Source organism: Littorina saxatilis, linkage group LG4 (genome assembly GCF_037325665.1).
Source record: "Littorina saxatilis isolate snail1 linkage group LG4, US_GU_Lsax_2.0, whole genome shotgun sequence".
NCBI lineage: Eukaryota > Metazoa > Mollusca > Gastropoda > Littorinimorpha > Littorinidae > Littorina > Littorina saxatilis.
The window spans coordinates 4000310-4019626 of record NC_090248.1 but is presented as its reverse complement, the minus strand read 5'-3'; the positions used below and the strand labels follow the sequence as shown (position 1 = coordinate 4019626).

Here is a 19317-nt window from a genome sequence, read left to right as displayed (position 1 = left end):
GTAGCAACTGTTCTACTCAATTCAGGCAAATATTTTCACATTTTTGGTCTATCTGAGTCAAGATTAAACAGTAACATCACGGATGCGGAAGTTAAGATTGAAGGGTATAATGTCGTACGTCGAGACCCTACATCAACACGAGAAACTGGTTTGCTAGTTTATATTCACGAGTCTTTATCATTTCATAGACTTCATCACTTAGAGCAGCATTCAGTTGAAACAATATGGCTAGAATTAAAATTGCCTAAATCAGCACCAATATTGATAGGTTTCTGCTACAGGAATCCAGCTGAACATATTAACTGGTTCGATAATTTTGATGATATGATGGACGCTGTCAGTCTTGAATCCAGAGAAATTATACTTTTGGGGGATTTTAATCTTGATTTAGTGAAACCCAACAAATGCTGGATGGAAAGGTTATCCCTGCATAATTTACAACAGTTAGTAACGATTCCAACAAGAGTTACAGCTACCTCATCTACGCTTATAGACCATATCTATGTGTCAACTCGAGCTAACATTATTGAAACCTCAGTTCCAAGTTTTAGCTGTAGTGATCATTTTCCAGTGTGCCTCACGTGGTCGAAAAAAGGGGTTAGAATCCCAAAACGAAAACATAAATTTATAACATATAGGTTATTTTCAAAACTTGATCAAGATTCATACCTTTCGGAACTCAGTTGTACAGATTTTGCAATGATCTATAATTATACTGACCCCGACGAAGCATTTGATTTATGGTACAACTTGTTTATAAAAGTATATGATAAACATGCACCATTTCGAACCTCTCGTGTGCAGCAACATCCCAAACCTAAGTGGCTTACAGACGACATTCAACATGCGATTGATTACCGCGATTTTCTTAAACGAAAGGGAAAAGAAGAAGAATACAGAAAACAGAGAAACAAAGTAACGTCCATGAAACGTGCAGCTCGTAGAAAGTATTACCGTGAGCTCGCTGCATCCAGTTCAAAACAAAACTCAAAAGCCATCTGGAAGGTGATCAACCAATTATCTCGTAAAGATACAGTAAAATCTCCCGTTATTGATATACCTGCTGATGATCTAAACATTCATTTTACTTCTATTGTTGACAAAATAATTACAACTGATAGATTGAAACAGAATAATCTGGACAAGTTGAAACAGTTTTGTGATTAAAAAAATATTACCCATAATTTAGACATTCCTCTGCTATCTGTTAGCGAAGTCTTCCATTATCTGTTGTGCTTAAAACAAACAGGTACTCGTGGTTTGGATAATCTTGATGGGAAAATTCTGAAGTTGTCTGCCCCTTTTATTGCAGAATCCCTTACATATGTTTATAATTTGTGCCTTGACAAATCCTACTTTCCCACCAAATTAAAGGAGGCGAAAGTAATCCCGCTATTTAAATCAGGTAGTTCTTCTGACCCCGCCAATTACAGACCAATCTCAATTCTTCCTGTTTTATCAAAACCACTTGAAAAACACATATTTACACACTTGACCACTCATTTGAAGAAATACGATCTTGTACATTCCAACCAGTCAGGTTTTAGAGAAAATCATTCGTGCCACACAGCATTAACAAACCTTCTTGAAAGTTGGCTTAGTAGCATTAATAATAATCAACTCTGTGGTGTCTTATTCGTCGACTTTGCTAAAGCTTTCGACGTTATTAATCATGAATTACTATTAAGAAAATTAGTTGAATATAGAATGTCACCCCAAACCTTATGCCTGCTCTCCTCTTTCTTAGCTGGGCGAGAGCAGTCTGTCTGCGTTAATTCAACCGTATCCAGCAAAAGACCTGTGTTATACGGGGTTCCCCAGGGCTCTGTCCTTGGACCACTACTCTTTTCCCTGTATATTAATGATCTTCCTCTTAGTATTAATGATGACTGCGAACTCTTTGCTGACGATACGACCCTACACACTACTGATAAAAAATTAGACAAAGTTTATTCATCGTTGCAGAACAGTGTAGATGATCTCATTCATTGGACGGAGTATAACCACATGAGTCTTCACCCTAAAAAGACCAAATACATGTTAATAACAACAAGACAAAAGAGACAAAACATACGAAACAATCCTCATTCCATATTAATTGGTAACGACGCAATAGAGGAGGTAGGAGATCATAAAGTTTTGGGAGTAAATATCGATAATAATTTGTCTTGGGCCCATCATGTTCGGTCGGTATGTAAAACAATGTCCAGAAAAATATATCAGTTAAATAGAATTAAACACTTTCTAGATCAGCACTCAAGGTTATTATACTTTAACGCATATATACAAACCATCACAGATTATTGTTCAACCATCTGGGACTCTGCCAGTGCTAATATTTTAAAACCATTGTATAGTTTACATAGGCGAGCGCTGAAACTAATTTTACTGAAACAATCCAGTCTTGTATTTCATGATTATAAGAAACTTAAGATTCTCCCACTAAAACAAAGATTTAAATTAAATGAAGGCGTGCTCCTTCACAAAATACTTTCCGGCCGTGCACCACGAACTTTCGTTGCAAACTTTAAAGTGAAACCAAACCGAAAGTTTAACGTCCCAATTCCAAGGATAGATCTCTTCAAATCAAGCTTAGCCTATTCTGGTAGCGTCCTGTGGAATTCTCTCCCGGAATTTGTGAGAGTCCCAATGAGTCTCAATACTTTCAAAAAACACCTTTCACTGTATTTAATGTTAAATTACGAAAAATCACAGTGATGGAAGACTTCGTTTGATTATATTTTCATTTGTCCAAAGCATCAGTGTTCATTATATCCACAAATAAACACTCAAATTAATAACACATTTACTCATGCATGTGTATTCAGCATTGTTTTCACTACGTTACATATACGATGCTTTATATTTGTGTATAATATGTAATGTGTAAATATTCATATGTTGTTGTTTTTCTCTACCTTTTTTTCTACGTTAATATCCGTGTAAATATGTGATTAGATTAGTCCCCTCTCTGGGCGAGGGCTGGTTGAAAAAAAGCTCGTTGTATTGCTTACGCCACAACCCTCGAAAAATAAAATTTGATTTGATTTGATTTGATCTCTCTCTCTCAAGAAATCAAAGTAACAAATGCATAAACATATTTGGGTATGAAGTGTACGACAAAGTTGAGTGTCAGTGGTGTTTTACACGAGTTTAGCACAAACGGTAAAAGAGGCGTCATGGCGATACAGAACTGAGACCATGCAAAAGTTGAACACAGTGGATCCATGTTTATTCTAACAATATTTGACACACAGGCCGAGCCTATCTTGACATAATATGCAGCAGAAGTGTTGGAGGTTTAGATACAGTTCAGCCAATAGAAAAGATCCACACCTTTGCAATAACACTGAGTGATGCTGACAGAGGGATGGCCGTGGCGTGGCTCCAGGAAGGCGTAGCAGTGCGGGAAGTTGGCAGGCGACTGCAAGTCATTCCGTCATGCAGAGGCTGAGAGACCGCTTCGACAACACCGGGAATGTGCAAGAACCAAGGAGGTCTGGGCGCCAACGAATTACGACCAGGAGAGAAGACCGCTACGTCATCGTGTCAGCCCTGCGTAACAGAACCGCCACTGCAAACACGCCCAAGGGGCAACTGCGAACAGCCACCAACATCCTGGTCAGTGACCAAACTGTTCGCAACCGTCTGCACGAGGTGAACATCCGATCACGGCGGCGAGCGGTACGACCTCCACTCACTAGGGCTCATCGTGCAGCTCGTCTGGTCTGGACCCGGCGTCATCTGGCCTGGACAAGGCAGCAGTGGTCCAGGGTGCTCTTCTCCGACGAGTCTCGCTGCACACTGTCCTTCACCGACGGCCGAATTCGCGTCTGGAGACGTCCTAGAGAGCGCTTCAGCAACGCTACCGTTCTGGAGCACAACATACATGGTGGCGGCTCCCTGATTGTGTGGGGTGGATTCCGTCTTCACCACAGGACACCCCTACACCGTGTCTAAGGCAACCTGACTGGCATCGCGTACAGGGATGACATTCTGCGTCCCATAGCCATACCAGTCCTTCAGGCCATCGGACCAGGTACTACACTGCAAGACGACAACGCGCCTGCGCACAGAGCTCGGGTCGTCAATGAATTTCTGCAGAAGCAGCACGTTATCAGGATGGACTGGCCCTCCCGTTCGCCCGATCTGAACCCAATCGAGCACCTTTGGGATGTCCTGGGGCGACTGATTCGAGCGAATCATCCTCCTCCACCAAACCTCAACGTCCTATTCCACACTCTGCAGCAGGAGTGGCAGGCGATCCCTCAGAACACTCTTCAGACATTGGCCAGGTCCATGCGTCAGCGCTGCCTCGACTGCATCAATGCCAATGGAGGTCACACTCGTTATTGACTCTTGTGATGCCAATTGCTCTCTGTTCTGAATTTTGAAAATGGGGGTATGTCCATTCAAATGAAATTTTCTCGATGAATAATTCGTGTTGGTTAATGAAAGTGTAACCGATCGAACAACAAGTGAATAAATTAAACTTCCGATATATGTTTTCTGTTGTTTATCTTAATTGCTTTGAATGGTGAATGACCAACTGAGTGGCCCTTGAATTCTTTTGAGTAGTGAGTTGTTTCTACTTTGTATGATCGCCAGAAGTAAAATCCATCCCTATCTTAACCCATGTATATTCTGTTCTTGCCAAATGACGATGATGATGATGACGATGTGCTGATGACGAGGATGCGGATGAGAAGAATGAGTCTGCGTGCTATGGAGTGTGTGGGCGTGTGTGTGTGCGTGAGTGAGTTGGATTGTGTGCGGGTGTGTATGTATGTGCGTGTGTGTGTGTGTGCATGCGTATACAGGTATGCTTGACGTGGTGTAAATGTATGAGTGAGTGGTGCAGATTAATTTTGTTTGTTTGTATCCCTTTGCAGTATTTTGATATGTCAGTTTAAATGTGTTTTTATTCATTTGATATTCGTAAAGATTATGTTGTAGTTGCGATAATGCATGATTAATCTTTACATGTAGAACTGGGTTGTTTTTTTGTTATTTTTTTTTTCTTTGTGTCGGTTTACGATTGTCATTGTATCCATTTTAATATACCGAGCAACAAAAGAAACGCGAAAAAATTCGTCATTGTTTGATTGACAAAATCTCCAACAATTATAGAGTTAGAATTATTAAACCACAAAAGTGTGATGAAGGCATGTTTGACCTTGCTTTTGTGTGATTATTTTGATGCTGTGACTGTTTTAACACATGGGACAATCAGGTTTAACGTTAAACACATAATGCGCGCACGCAGCACGTGCAAGTGGAGCAGGAGAAATCTGATGTGTGAGATGTGTTCACTAATGCATTAGCAACCAAAAGAGACCATGGCACGCTTGCTGCCTGTCTCACTTTTGAAACAGCCAGGATGCCAAGATTGACACCACCAAAATGCCAGGTCGATTTAAAGCTGGGGATGATCCAGAAGCGCTGGCATGTGCTTTAAACGTGCACATGTCAACAGTATATCACCTTCAGCAATGTTCTGTTGACATTGGAGGCACTGCAGTTATGCAACGCGGTGGATTTTTCGCATTACCCCAATAAGACAAGATCGCAATTTCCTGCCACAACGTCTTCGAGATCGATTTAATACAGCCACTGACACTACCAGGAACATCATTGGAAGCCACCAGTGTCCGATCAGTGGCCAGAGAGCGCGATGAAGACTGACTGAGCGAGACCTCCAAAACTTCGTTAACGTTAAACCTGCTTGTCCCGTGTGTTGAAACAGTCGCAGCATTAAAATAATCACACAACAGCTATGTCAAACATGCCTTCATAAAACTTTTGTGGTTTGATAATCCTATCTCTATAATTGTTCGAGATTTTGTCAATCAAACATTGCAGAATTTGTTCGCGTTTCTTTTGTTGCTCAGTATACATGTTTAGTTTTAGCAGGGACAGATTGTAAGACTAGGCGTCAGCCTAAAATCTCCATCCTTGAGTAATAAAGTTCGTTCGTTCGTTCTCTCTCTCTCTCTCTCTCTCTCTCTCTCTCTCTCTCTCTCTCTCTCTCTCTCTCTCTCTCCCTCTCTTTCTCTCTCTCTCTTTCTCGCTCTCTCTCTCTCTCTCTCTCTCTCTCTCTCTCTCTCTCTCTCTCTCTCTCTCTCTCTCTCTCTCCCTCTCTCTCTCTCTCTTTCTCTGAACCGTTTTTAACGATAAGGAGTGTGCGTCTTGAATGTTTTAATACTTATGTCCGACGTTAACACTTCGTCGACTCTGTCCTGTGCTTCAGCATACAGCAACCTCTACCCGTTCCACATCACAGTGGACAGTCTTCCCTGTGTGACCGAGATATCCAACTCTTCAGACGTCAGAAAATACACAGTGGCCTGTTCTTCTGTTATCTACGGACAGAAGGTCCGTATCATTAGATATATGACTATCAACCTCTGTGAATTTGAAATTTGGGGTAAGTGTATACGGTGAGTGTACTATTTAATGGTTTTCTGTTTCTAACAAAGCAGTTTTCTGGGTTTAAGTTAATTTCAAAAGGCAACGAAATGCTAAACCGTGTGTATTTATCGTGTGTGTGTGTGTGTATGTGTGTGTGTGTGTGTGTGTGTGTGTGTGTGTGTGTGTGTGTGTGTGTGTGTGTGTATGTGTGTATGTGTATTAGTGTGTGTGTGTGTGGGTGTGTGTGTGTGTGTTATCCTTTCACGAAGCGCGGCAAGCAATTGTTTTTAATTTGTTCTGATCAATCACAATGTTATTCAGTTTGCCAGGCAGGATGGTACGGCCCTGATTGTGACCAGGCGTGTTGGTCGAACCAGTGTGTGAACAACATGTGTCACCCAGAATCCGGACTGTGCTTAGAGTATGAGCAGACGTGTGCCACACCTAACTGTTCCGGTAAGAACTGCTTCGTCGCAGCTGACCACATCTATGATTATCAAAAGGTTGTTTTTGTCAAATGTCTATGCAGAAAGTGATAATGCTATAGTTCATCTCATAATGTTTGCCTATATACACACTTTACGTCTAATGACAATGGTGTACTGTTTTGGGATAACTATACATAATATCAAAGGCACTCTCCTCCCGCTTGCAACTGGTTCTACAGGTTTTTAAAATATCAGACCTACCCCGAACTGAGAGGCATCCCAAAATGCATTACCCCGGCTGCTCATGATGGTTAGTCGAACATGTTTTTTATGAATGCATTAAGTGAATGGCCGTTTGGGGCTTTAACACACACATCATAACAACATTCCGACAATATGTGTGCGTGCATATGTTATTAAGTTGACGGATGGTCTCATTTAATACAAAAACCTGCTTAGATCTGAAATGGTGAGCCAATGTTTACGCAAGAAGGTATGTGCCTTAAAACTGACGCCTAGCTTCATTATGCATACAGTAAGAGCGCACATTGTTTGGTGCAGGTATTTGTACAAGCTCATGAGGGTTAGCAATGTTACAAACGCACGTGAAAGTACAATCTTCAAAAAAAGGATTGTTTCAAATAAAGGCCGATACTATGAGCCATATATCTTGGTTCTGAGAAAATAACGACGCAAGACTGCTGAGGAAAAGAGTTCTTGATAACTCGCGACTTTGGACTGGTTGACGAATCTGTTGTTTCTGTCTGTCGCGGCTAATGCGCTCTAATCAGGACTAACATTCCAGTTAACATAAAACCGTCACCACGTACACATTAAAACTGCTTTGTTGAAACACAAGATACGAGCAACAATACTAGAACGAAACATAACATGGAAAATAATGTCCGCCTTTTCTGTATACTTCAAAGTGCATGTTTTGTTTCAGAGTGTGTGGCTGGTCGATGGGGGAACAATTGTTTAAACACGTGTGAATCCAACTGTGCAACCGGCACGTGTGTTAAGACCGCAGGGAAGTGCTTCGGTAAGAGATCGCAGTATATAATATGTATGCATATGTTGTTATTTAAAGAGCAATCTGTTAAAGTCTCGCCGCAAGATATTGTCATCCGTATGTTTGTTTTTCCTTTTAGGATCACCACTTTTACTAGTTATTTCTAATATGCTGACTGTTTGCAAATGATAACAGACATGTCGGAAAAACAAATCAAGTATGAGACGTCAGTCGAATGCTGATATCGTTTTTGAGACATGTCTGTTATCTTTTGCTAACAGTCAGCATAAATAACGGTTTTATTACTGTTGATGGACTGAGGTCCATTTCCGTATCCAGGTTTTAGACTTGTGTTTTGCATATACACATGGGAGGCTACGCTGCAGCTAGCTCCTCCTCTATCATGAGTTGTTTCCCTTGTCGTCTTCGAGAGTAAAGATGTCGGAACTAGAAGCCTCGAGTCTGTCCTTTGTTTGTCTGTACAAGTCAAGTTAACATGGTGGCAGCGTAAATAACACCTGAAGTGTAAAGACAGGAGCAACCCACGAACTACGAGAAGATGGCCGAAGCGGTGAGTCCTTTTCGACAGCCCCCCTCTCTTGATCTGTCCGACGATAATCTGTCAGAATCATTTCGCACGTGGCGGCGGCAGATGGATTTTTACATGAGAGCTTCCGGCGCGTCGGAAAAGCCGAAAAAGACACAGACTGCCATTATTCTACACTGCGCTGGTCCCCAGGTTCAAGAAGTGTTTGAACATTTTGTATTTGATGAAAATGACGACAAGGAGGACCCCATCAAAGTGTTAGGCAAGCTACATGAGTTCTGTAGCCCTCAAACGAGTGAGGTCATTGAAACCCACCGATTTTGGAATGTCTCATACAGAGCACCTTTCGATGCGTTCCTCACAGACCTGCGCACCAGGGCAAAATTGTGCAATTTCGGTGCAATGAGAGACAGGATGATAAGGGACAAGATTGTGTTCTCAGTCACCGGCAAAGTGCAAGAGCTACTTCTTCGAGAAAGACAGCTAGATCTACAGAAAGCTGTTGACATTTGTCGGGTATTTGAACTGACAGCAAAGCAAACAAAAGAGATGTCAGAAACCTCTGCACATGTAGACAAAGTGACAAAGGACAAAGATAATCTTCCAAACGAATCAAACACTGACTCACAGAGGAAAAGAGGGGGGGATGACAGAGATAGCAGAGCGTTTGTGCAGGACTGCAATTTTTGTGGTCGATCACATGAGAGGAAGAAAACAAGTTGCCCAGCATGGGGAAAAGTCTGCAGCAAGTGTTCAAGGCGAAACCATTTCAGTATAAAATGCCGCAGCGTCAACGCCATTGAAGCAAACAGGTCTACAGAGAACGAAGAAAGAGACCAGCAGTATCTGGCTGCTGTAACATCAAAGAACAAACAGAGAGTGACAGCCTTGATGCGTATCAACGACTGCGAAGTTCGTTTCCAGCTGGACAGCGCAGCAGATGTGAACACTATTTGTGCAAGATATGTGAAAAAGACGCAAGTATCACCAGTGAAACACAGTCTTACAATGTGGAACGGTACTGTTGTGCAGCCTTTGGGTGAGGCTGTGTTGGACATTGTGAATCCCAAGACAGGTGTCTCAGCCAGTGTGCGTTTCACTGTGGTGGAGAACAGTTTCAGCTGTTTGTTAGGTGTGTCGACCATACAGGAACTGGGACTGATAACAGTCAACCGTGGTGCATTCATTGCCAGTGTTACAGCAGACACGTTAGGTGACCTGGGAGAAGCATCACTGCGAGTCGACCCACAAGCAAAACCAAAAGTCCTGCCATGCCGCCGAATTCCATTGGCATTGCAAGAAGAAGTTCACCAGCAAATAAACAAGCTTGTCGAACGAGGGGTGCTGCTGCGCGTCGAGGAACCTACCGCCTGGGTCAGTCAAATGGCAGTTACTCGTAAAGACAGTGATGGCTCTCTTCGTATCTGCATTGACCCTCAGCCCTTGAACGCTGCGCTCATGAGAGAGCACTTCAAACTCCCAACGCTTGACGATGTCCTGCCCAGCCTGCAGAACGCAAAAGTGTTCACAAGACTTGATGTGAAGGAGGCATTTTGGCATGTGCGTCTGGACGAGCCGTCGAGTCTGTTGACGACCATGATCACACCTTTTGGCAGGTACCGATGGTCCAGACTGCCGTTTGGCCTCTCGGTGAGCAGCGAGATTTTCCAAAAGCGACTCACTGAGGCTTTGGATGGACTCGATGGAGTTCTCTGCGTAGCCGATGACATCGTCGTCGTGGGTCGTGGCGGCGAAAAGAGTAAAGCTGTATAGGACCATGACAAGAATCTTAACGATCTGCAAAAGAGGTGTGCTGAGAGACACATCAAGCTGAATGACAAGAAGGCTGACGTCCGGAAAGACGAAATCACGTTCATGGGTCACCGTATTTCGTCAACAGGTATCCAACCAGATCCAGCGAAGGTATCTGCAATCCTCAACATGCCACCCCCAACCGACGTGCATGGAGTCCGGAGGCTGTGTGGTATGGTTCAGTACCTGTCACGGTTCATGCCCGACCTGGCCAGTGACCTGGGACCAATAAGAGCACTGACAAAGAAAGACTGTCAGTGGGCGTGGACGCAAGAATGTGACCAAGCGTTCGAGACCGTGAAGAAGAAAATGACAAACACACCGGTGCTGGCATTTTTTGATCCAGAAAAGGAACTCGTGATTCAAGTTGACAGCAGTAAAGATGGCCTTGGGGCAGCAATTCTGCAAGACGGCAGGCCCCTGGAGTACGCTTCAAGAGCTCTGAGTCCGGCTGAGAAGAACTGGGCCCAGATTGAAAAGGAGACACTCTCTTTAGTGTTTGGCTTGGAGCGGTTTGACCAGTATACCTTCGGTCGCAAAGTTCGTGTCCAGAATGACCACAAACCGCTAGCAGCCATCCTCAGAAAGCCGCTGAGTCAAGCTTCGCGGAGGATACAAGCTCTCATGATGAGACTCCATCGATACGACATTGCCTTCAACTACGTACCTGGAAGTCAGCTCTTTATTGCTGATACACTGAGCAGGGCGTACCTTCCTGACCCTGGAACGGATGTGCGAGTTTTTGCCATCAACTCGCTAATGGACATGCCTGACAGAACAAGGGAAGAGGTGAGAGAAGCGACGCAGAATGACCCAGATCTTCAGACACTGCTACATGTCATCAGAAACGGATGGCCTGAGAGGAAAGAAGATGTTCCTGAGCCAATCAGACTGTATTTTGACATCCGTGACACCCTCGGAGAACAGCATCACCATGGTATTCTTCTGAAAGGAGAGAGTCCTGATTCCCAGAGCCATGAGAGGAGAAATGAAGAGGAGATTACACGCAGCTCATTTGGGATATGACAGCATGCTGAGGCGGGCCCGGGAACTACTGTATTGGCCAGCCATGGCCAAGGACATCAAAGACGTGGCAGATCACTGTGAACCATGCCAGCAGATGAAGCCAGAGAACAAAAAAGAGACGCTGACACAGCACAGTGATGGGAATGCACCATGGATGAAGATCGGGATAGACCTCTTTGATCTCGATGGACGTCAATATCTGGTGACAGTGGACTATTTCACTTCTTTCATCGAAGTGGATCAGCTGAAAGGTACCACTGCGAGTGATGTGATCGTGAAACTGAGAGTTTTGTTTGCACGTTACGGTATTCCAGCTGAACTGATATCTGACGGTGGTCCCCAGTTTACTGCTGCAGAATTTCAGTCCTTTGCCAGTCGTTGGGGCATTACTCATACAATGTCGTCGCCTCTATACCCTAAAGCAAACGGCAAAGCAGAAGCGGCAGTGAAGACGATCAAACACATGATGATGAAATGCCTTCAGGACAATACAAACGTCTACGATGCGCTTTTGGAGCTGCGCAACACCCCACAGCAGGACACGGAGCTGAGTCCTACTCAATTGATGTTTGGGCGGCTGACAAGGTCGAGACTGCCGGCAGCTACGAACAAGCCAGTAAGCAAGACGCAGACACGGAAGGCGAGGCAGAAGCGACAGAGAAGGCGTCAGTCAGTAAAGCAGAGCTACGATAGAGCTGCCAAGGATTTGACCCTGCTATCAAATGGACAACCAGTCTACTACAAGCATCGTGAAGGACAAAGATGGCAGAAAGGGACGGTGCAACGTGAGCATTCGAATCGATCTTACATTGTTGAGGGTCGAAATGGGGCAATTTACAGACGAAACAGAGCACACATTCGCCCTACGAAGATTAAGCCAGAGCCTATACCTGAAGTGCAACAGAATGATGAAGGACACCAAGTGGTAGCTGTCCCTGACAACACAGAAACAGCACTACAACCTACCCAGGATCTGAGACCTGTCGACGTTCCTGCAGAAGCGTCAACCATACCAGTGCGTCCTCAGCGAGCCCGCAAGAAACCATCCTGGATGATTGACTATGACACAACATAAAGAGAACAATTCTGTGTTGCAAGTGCACAAGACAGAGATACTGAGAACAATTGCGGAAAACAAAGGAGTGACATAAACACTGGGACAAATCAGAGTGATCTGTGTGCAGGAAGAAAACTGTTAGATGGAAGTTTTTTTTATTTTGTTCATGATTACTTAATCTTCTGTTTTCTTTTTGTTTTGTTTTGGTTTTTGTTGATCCGTTCGTTGTAGTTTTTATCTCACAATCAGTAAATATTAATGATTTACTTTGCAAAATCAACATACTGTATTGACCATGAGAAAGGGGGATAGTGAGGTGAATTTGCATAAGTATGCAAACAGTTCTAATTTTACTTTGAGCATTGCGTTTTGCCAGACGTTTGTTTACGTATTGTTATAATTTATATTTTACAAGTTTGAATCTTGCTACGTTGTTAAAAGTACAATAGGTTTTCAGCAAGTGCATACTGATTGAGTTTTTAACTCTCATTGTTTTATTCTTCATTGTATTTTGTTTCGTTACCAAAGTAACTTGTTGAAAGTGAAGGGGATGTTGATGGACTGAGGTCCATTTCCGTATCCAGGTTTTAGACTTGTGTTTTGCATATACACATGGGAGGCTACGCTGCAGCTAGCTCCTCCTCTATCATGAGTTGTTTCCCTTGTCGTCTTCGAGAGTAAAGATGTCGGAACTAGAAGCCTCGAGTCTGTCCTTTGTTTGTCTGTACAAGTCAAGTTAACACTAACCATGCAGTTTATTTCGACCACAATAAAACTAGAACTGACTACGAAAATCTAGACGGAACAGCAAACGGGGACGGGATAGAACCGAGGCTGGTGTGACCTTATGCACATGACCTCATGCAGCCAATCGCAGCCTATCACACACTTGACCTCATGAATATCAACAGCTGACAGGTTCTCACGCAACACTCTCACATCAGGTTCAACAACCCTTTTGCTTTGCTTTGTCTAGTCTATGATATATGATATATAATAAGTCACCCTGAAGTTTTAAGTTCAAAGTTTTAGTTTGTCTTTCTGAATTGTAGATTGATAAATAAATAGGGTCCCTGCCTGACCGTTATAACATTTAGAGGATCACCTAGCTAGAATCAGCCCTGATTGGTCAGCTAGTGATATGGTGCACTAAGATGGTAATACTACCCAATATTGACGGACTGTGTGATAAATTAAGAGCGTAACATTCCCATTCATTCCCCAGTGTTCATTTCATGTTTCCTTTGACCAATTCTTTCAAACATACAACGACACATAGGATAAATTAGTACGACTCTCTTAAGAACTCCTCTTGATGACACCTTCACACAATACAATCACAAACACACTCCTGCGCTGAAAAGAAACAAGCCCATGGAAACTGCAACCGTATATACAGATGTATTAATTACGTCGTGTAGTCTTGGCCACAGAAGATGATTTGAAAGAACTTTCATTAAAATTGCACTCTGGACAGTCATAATGCAGCAATGTATTACCAAGGCATTTTGAAACTTTAAACACTGCCTATCTATCTCTTTCTATCTATATCTACCTCCCCTCTATCTCTATCTCTCATTTTTGTGTCATACATTACAGGGCTCCTCAAAGTGTGCGTCCCTGCGTCCTATACGCAGTAGAAGCCGGAATAACGTACTAGAAATTCATTGAGGGGGTCCCAGGACGCACTAAACCCATAAAGAGCGGGTCCCTGGACTTACACACTTTTCGCTATCGTACTCTTTTTAGAATGTAGTTGTCGGTCAAAAATACTGCAAGCACAAATGCCAATTTGACACCGGAAATATATGGAAAAGAGTGTATTTGTTCCATTTAACAAGGAATAGTTGAAGTGTACTCTTTGAATATTTGGATAAAAAAGACACTTCATATCACATAGTTCGCGATAACAATGCGTTATATGAACACAGGGATTTTCGGGGCCATAGACTCTTTGGGCCCCCTAAAACTCCGCGTAGGGGGTCCATGGACCCTCTAAACATTAAAAGTGAGGTCCCGGAACCCTCTTGGACGGGCGTCCATGGTGAGCCCTGCATTAAATAAACTAATACATTTTGACATGTTTATGTTTTTCTCTCTCATCCTTTTAATCACTTCGCTGACTGACAGATTCTCCAGTTGTAGGCGGACAAGGACTACAAGAAAGAGAGTACCTTTACCTGATATTTATTTTGCTTTGGTCTGCCCTTTCCCTATTTTCAGAGTGTAAGCAAGGTTTTTCAAAACACCACACCGCAACTTGTTCACCATGCAGCGCGTTTTGCAACACAGGCGACTGTGACAAGGACTCTGGCAAGTGCATTGGGGGTACGTGTGTGTGTGTGTGTGTGTGTGTGTGTGTGTGTGTGTGTGTGTGTGTGTGTGTGTGTGTGTGTGTATGGGTGGTTGGGTAGTGTGTATGCAGGTGCGTGTGTGTGTATGTGTGTGTGTGTGTGTGTGTGTGTGTGTGTGTGAGTGTGAGTGTTGGCGTGTGTGTGTGTGTGTAGATGTTTGTGTGTAGGTGCTTGTGTGTGTGTGTAGGTGTTTGTGTGTGTGTGAGGGGGTGGGGGGTGGTGTGTGTTTGTGTGTGTGTCGCGACACGCGATATTTCCGCCGCCTGAAAACAATGACGTAATTCGTTTTGTTGAAGGACGTAGGGTTCCGCCATTGTTTTGTTCTTTTCATCAGAAGTTGTTGAATAGTCGTCATGAATCGTTTCTTCGTGTCACCGTGGCTTGTTTAGGAACCGTGCCTTCAATTTTTGTTTAAACATTATTTTATTCGTAAACAGACACAATGATAATATAACAACATCATTAAGAAGGAGCACAACAGGTTTAAAACTTATGATAAGTGCTAACATAAACATGCCTGAAATTTCATGGCCGAATATGATCAATGCAACACATTTTTGGAAAAAACAAAACAAAAACAAAAACAAAACAAAAACAAGGAAAACTTAGTTTTAATTATCGAACACAATCTGTGTCAATACCGAAAACGAAAACAAATACAAAACGAGAACGAAAGACACAACAAAATATAAAAAAAAGTAGATGGGCCCCAAGTAATATATTAAAAAAAACAAAAAAAAACCAGGTGTCCCAAAGCGGTTTGATTTCTCAATATAGCTTTGGACAACAACAAAAATAGTACTATTTTCAAATATGGACATGTTTAAATCACCTGTCAGGAGTGTGTCAATATTAACAAATTCTGGAGCTAATGTACCGATTGTTGCGGTTCTTGCATCATTAAACAGGGGACATGATAACAAATAATGAAGAACAGTTTCAGCAAAATAACCACAAGAACATTCCGGGTTGTTTACTAGGTGGCGATTAAACATATAATATTGTAAATCACTCATTCCAAGTCTTAACCTGCAATGCAAAACTTCAGTTTTGCGATTTGGGGAATAGTAATATGGTGGAATTGAAATATCAAAAGCTGTGAAATGTCGCTTGAACAGACCAACAGACCAACAGAATCACATTGTTGTATATTTTCAGGCAACTTATTCCAGAGACTAGTTGCAGAAGGAATAAAAGATGACGTGTACAAATCTGATTTACACTGGGGAGTCTTACGCTCTAGTGGGCGTCTGTGGTGGTAGGGGTATAGGTCAGAAACAAGAGGTGGCAATAACACGTTGATGTCATTTGGTACATTGCCTCGGACCATTTTATAATATAACATTAATTTGTGACGACGTCTTCGCTCTGTAAGTGGTATAAAGCCAGATTCTGTATACTATTTTTCGTGTGAAGTGCCTTTAACAGCACCAACAATAATTCTAGTGGATTCGAGTTGCAGTTTCTCCAGCTCATCTGAAAGCTTCTTTGAACAATTATTATCCCACACAACATCGCAATAATCAAAACAATTCGCGCAAGGCGAAAATACAACATTTAGTCAAGCTGTCGAACTCACAGAATGAAACTGAACGCAATGCAATTTTTCAGCAAGACCGTATACTCGTAGCATTGCCAGTCCACCGCTCGTGGCAAGGCAGTGAAATTGACAAGAAGAGCGGGGTATTAGTTGCCTGAGAAGGATAGCACGCTTTTCTGTACCTCTCTTCGTTTTAACTTTCTGAGCGTGTTTTTAATCCAAACATATCATATCTATATGTTTTTTTTTACAATTTTCAGATTTTTAATGACCAAAGTCATAAATTAATTTTGAAGCCACCAAACTGAAATGCAATACCGAAGTCCGGCCTTCGTCGAAGATTGCTTGGCCAAAATTTCAATCAATTTGGTTGAAAAATGAGAGCGTGACAGTGCCGCCTCAACTTTCACGAAAATCCAGATATGACGTCATCAAAGACATTTATAAAAAAAATGGAGAAAAAAACGTCTGGAGATACCATACTCAGTATCTGTCATGTCAAGTTTCATAAAGATCGGTCCAGTAGTTTTCTCTGAATCGCTCTACACACACACACACACACACACACACACACACACACACACACACACACACACACACATACACACACACACACACACACACATACACACACACACACACACACACACACACACACACACACACACACACACACACACACACATACACCATATGACCCTCGTCTCGATTCCCCCCTCTACGTTAAAACATTTAGTCAAAACTTGACTAAATGTAATGAGGTAAAATAAAGGATTTATACATTGCTTCTGGGGATCTTCGACTGAGCCTATAATTATTGATAAAATGTTAAACAAGCCTCAAGTACTCGACAAGTTGCCACAATAGACTGTATATGTAAGGCCCATTTACAATTATCTTGAAAAACAACACCTAAATGTTTATGACTTTCTTTTTCTATGAGGGCTACATCGCCAAAAACAAGGGGACATTTCTGTATACATCGTATACATCGTCAGTTGGTCGGTCGAGGGTATGGAACGTTATACGAGCCGACGCCATGTAGCAAGAAGGATTGTTTTTTAACTAACCTATCGTACGTACTTTTCAATAAGCCGATCGTATCATCATTGACACGTGTGTCGTTGTAATCAACTGGGAAATCCTGAACTGGGAAATTATTTTTATTTGCTTTTATTCTAACCTTCTGGAGCACGTTCATGTGACTTCGTAACCGGCTTCAGATCACTGGAATTGTTCATTTCTTCTCATTCATTTCCAAAGTACTTTATTCAACGCGACAGTGTGTGTGTGTGTGTGTGTGTGTGTGTTGGTGCGAGTGTATGTGTGTGTGTGTGTGTGTGTGTGTGTGTGTGTGTGTGTGTGTGTGTGTGTGTGTGTGTGTGTGTGTGTGTGTGTGTGTGTGTGTGTGTGTGTGTGTGTGTTAAACTCATTTGTGTCTTTATTTTTTAGAGGGGCTAGCTGTGTGGTGCTAACATATAGCAGGTGTGGGGTTTTTGCCATGTAAAAGTATGTCCAGATATTAGATGGTGAGTCAAACCGTGTTCACAAAAAGGAGCTTGCCTTTCAACATTTCATGTGGATGTGTTGTGGTGTTATTTCAGGTTGTGTGCCAGGCAGATACGGCGATCAATGCAAGTCTGTGTGCCAGAGCTCCAACTGTCTGAAGAACCAGTGTGACAAGAACTCCGGGCTGTGCCTTTCTTGCCCAACAAAATACCTTGGAGATCTCTGTCAAGGTAAACTAATACACAGCGAATTTTGGAAAGCATCTGAAAACAAGTCGCGCGAAGCGATATCAAAACATGTTAGTCAATAATTATGTCGGCCTGAAACTAACAGGTCAACCTATTTAAGCATATATATTTGTACAAGAAGGTATGACATGTCCTCAATGTGTGTGTGTGTGTGTCTGTGTGTGTGTGTATGTGTGTGTGTGTGTGTGTGTGTGTGTGTGTGTGTGTGTGTGTGTGTGTGTGTGTGTGTGTGTGTGTTCGTTGTGCTCACCAACTTTGCAAATGAATACACGCAGGATTGGACCTAGTGTACGAGCGAGAGAGGTATCCGAAATGAAGCAACGGTACAGGGGCTTACCATGCAGGCATGTAGGGGGATGGGCAGAGTGCAGAGCCCTTCAACCCCTCCCCCTACCCCTCATCACTAGAGTCTGATGCTGTTGGAATTTAGCATTATGAGATGCTATGGTTGGTCTCTTTTTGTGAACAAAACGTACCATTTTGCTGGATAAGGGGGGGGGGGGGGGGGTTGCTTTCGCAACCCAAGAACTCTATACCCTACTCCAACCCCCAATCCCTCAGATCTAGTTGTGACACATAATTATCATGTTCATTCTGTTCAGTGTGTCAGGCCGGATGGTGGGGTGGTCAGTGCGAGAAGAGCTGTCACGAGAACTGTGAGCCCAACACGTGTGACCGCTACACCGGCGATTGCAAAGGTGAGATTATTGCAGTGGATAGTTCATGTTGATGCATTAAGTAGGCAAAAAGGTTTGAACGTTCTGCAAGATCATTTTATAGCAATGTGTTAGCTCTTCTTCATTCTTAAGTATTCGTTGGTCAAGGGATGGAAGAGTGTTGGTGGAGGAACCTGTGTTACAGCAGTATTGCGCTGTTAGACTATAGTTAATTCATGTATGTTCTCTGCCCCTCATATGGGTTATCGTTTTGGTTGAAACGGTATGTAGATTTATTCCCCCCTCTGCTTCTTTACCTCTGTAAACTTGTAGGGGTAGTTATTTTTCGATAATGACCCAGCAACCAAACAAATAACGACCCAGCAACAGCCTGAATCCTCGATAGTGCAATGGGTTGAGAGGTTGTTCTGTTTCGGTACTACTTTTTGCGACTGAAAAGTTCAGAACGCTCTAATGTACGAAGTATACATCTCTGGAGCAAACAATACAAACATACCGCATTTAAATTAACAACTACAGGCCTGAACACATGAATCTCCATATAAAATCCATGAGTTCGGTTGTTTTCTGAATCTCATCTGCCGTGGCTCAAGCCGTTCATCACAAGCAATTTCCCAAGGCAAGTAACTCATACTTTGTCTAGCGACAAGAGTAGTTCCCCTTCTTTTCACTCAGTTCCTTCGACAACAGACTGCA

The 19317-nt window shown here is 42.7% G+C and overlaps 2 protein-coding genes across 3 annotated transcripts in view; both read left to right on the top strand.

Annotated features, from left to right (window-relative positions):
• The window catches only part of LOC138965706 (scavenger receptor class F member 2-like), a 50673-nt gene that overhangs the window by 5539 nt on the left and 25817 nt on the right, over positions 1-19317 (top strand). For both annotated transcript variants that reach the window (XM_070337884.1, XM_070337883.1), the window contains exons 3-8: positions 6251-6427; positions 6733-6867; positions 7786-7881; positions 14517-14621; positions 17792-17926; positions 18547-18642. In XM_070337884.1, coding sequence (XP_070193985.1) covers positions 6394-6427; positions 6733-6867; positions 7786-7881; positions 14517-14621; positions 17792-17926; positions 18547-18642 — 601 coding nt within the window. In that variant the 5' untranslated portion in view covers positions 6251-6393. The remainder of the gene's footprint in view (positions 1-6250; positions 6428-6732; positions 6868-7785; positions 7882-14516; positions 14622-17791; positions 17927-18546; positions 18643-19317) is intronic.
• LOC138965701 (uncharacterized) overlaps positions 1-19317 on the top strand; it is a 53108-nt gene that overhangs the window by 16691 nt on the left and 17100 nt on the right. The gene's annotated exons all lie outside the window — the stretch shown is intronic.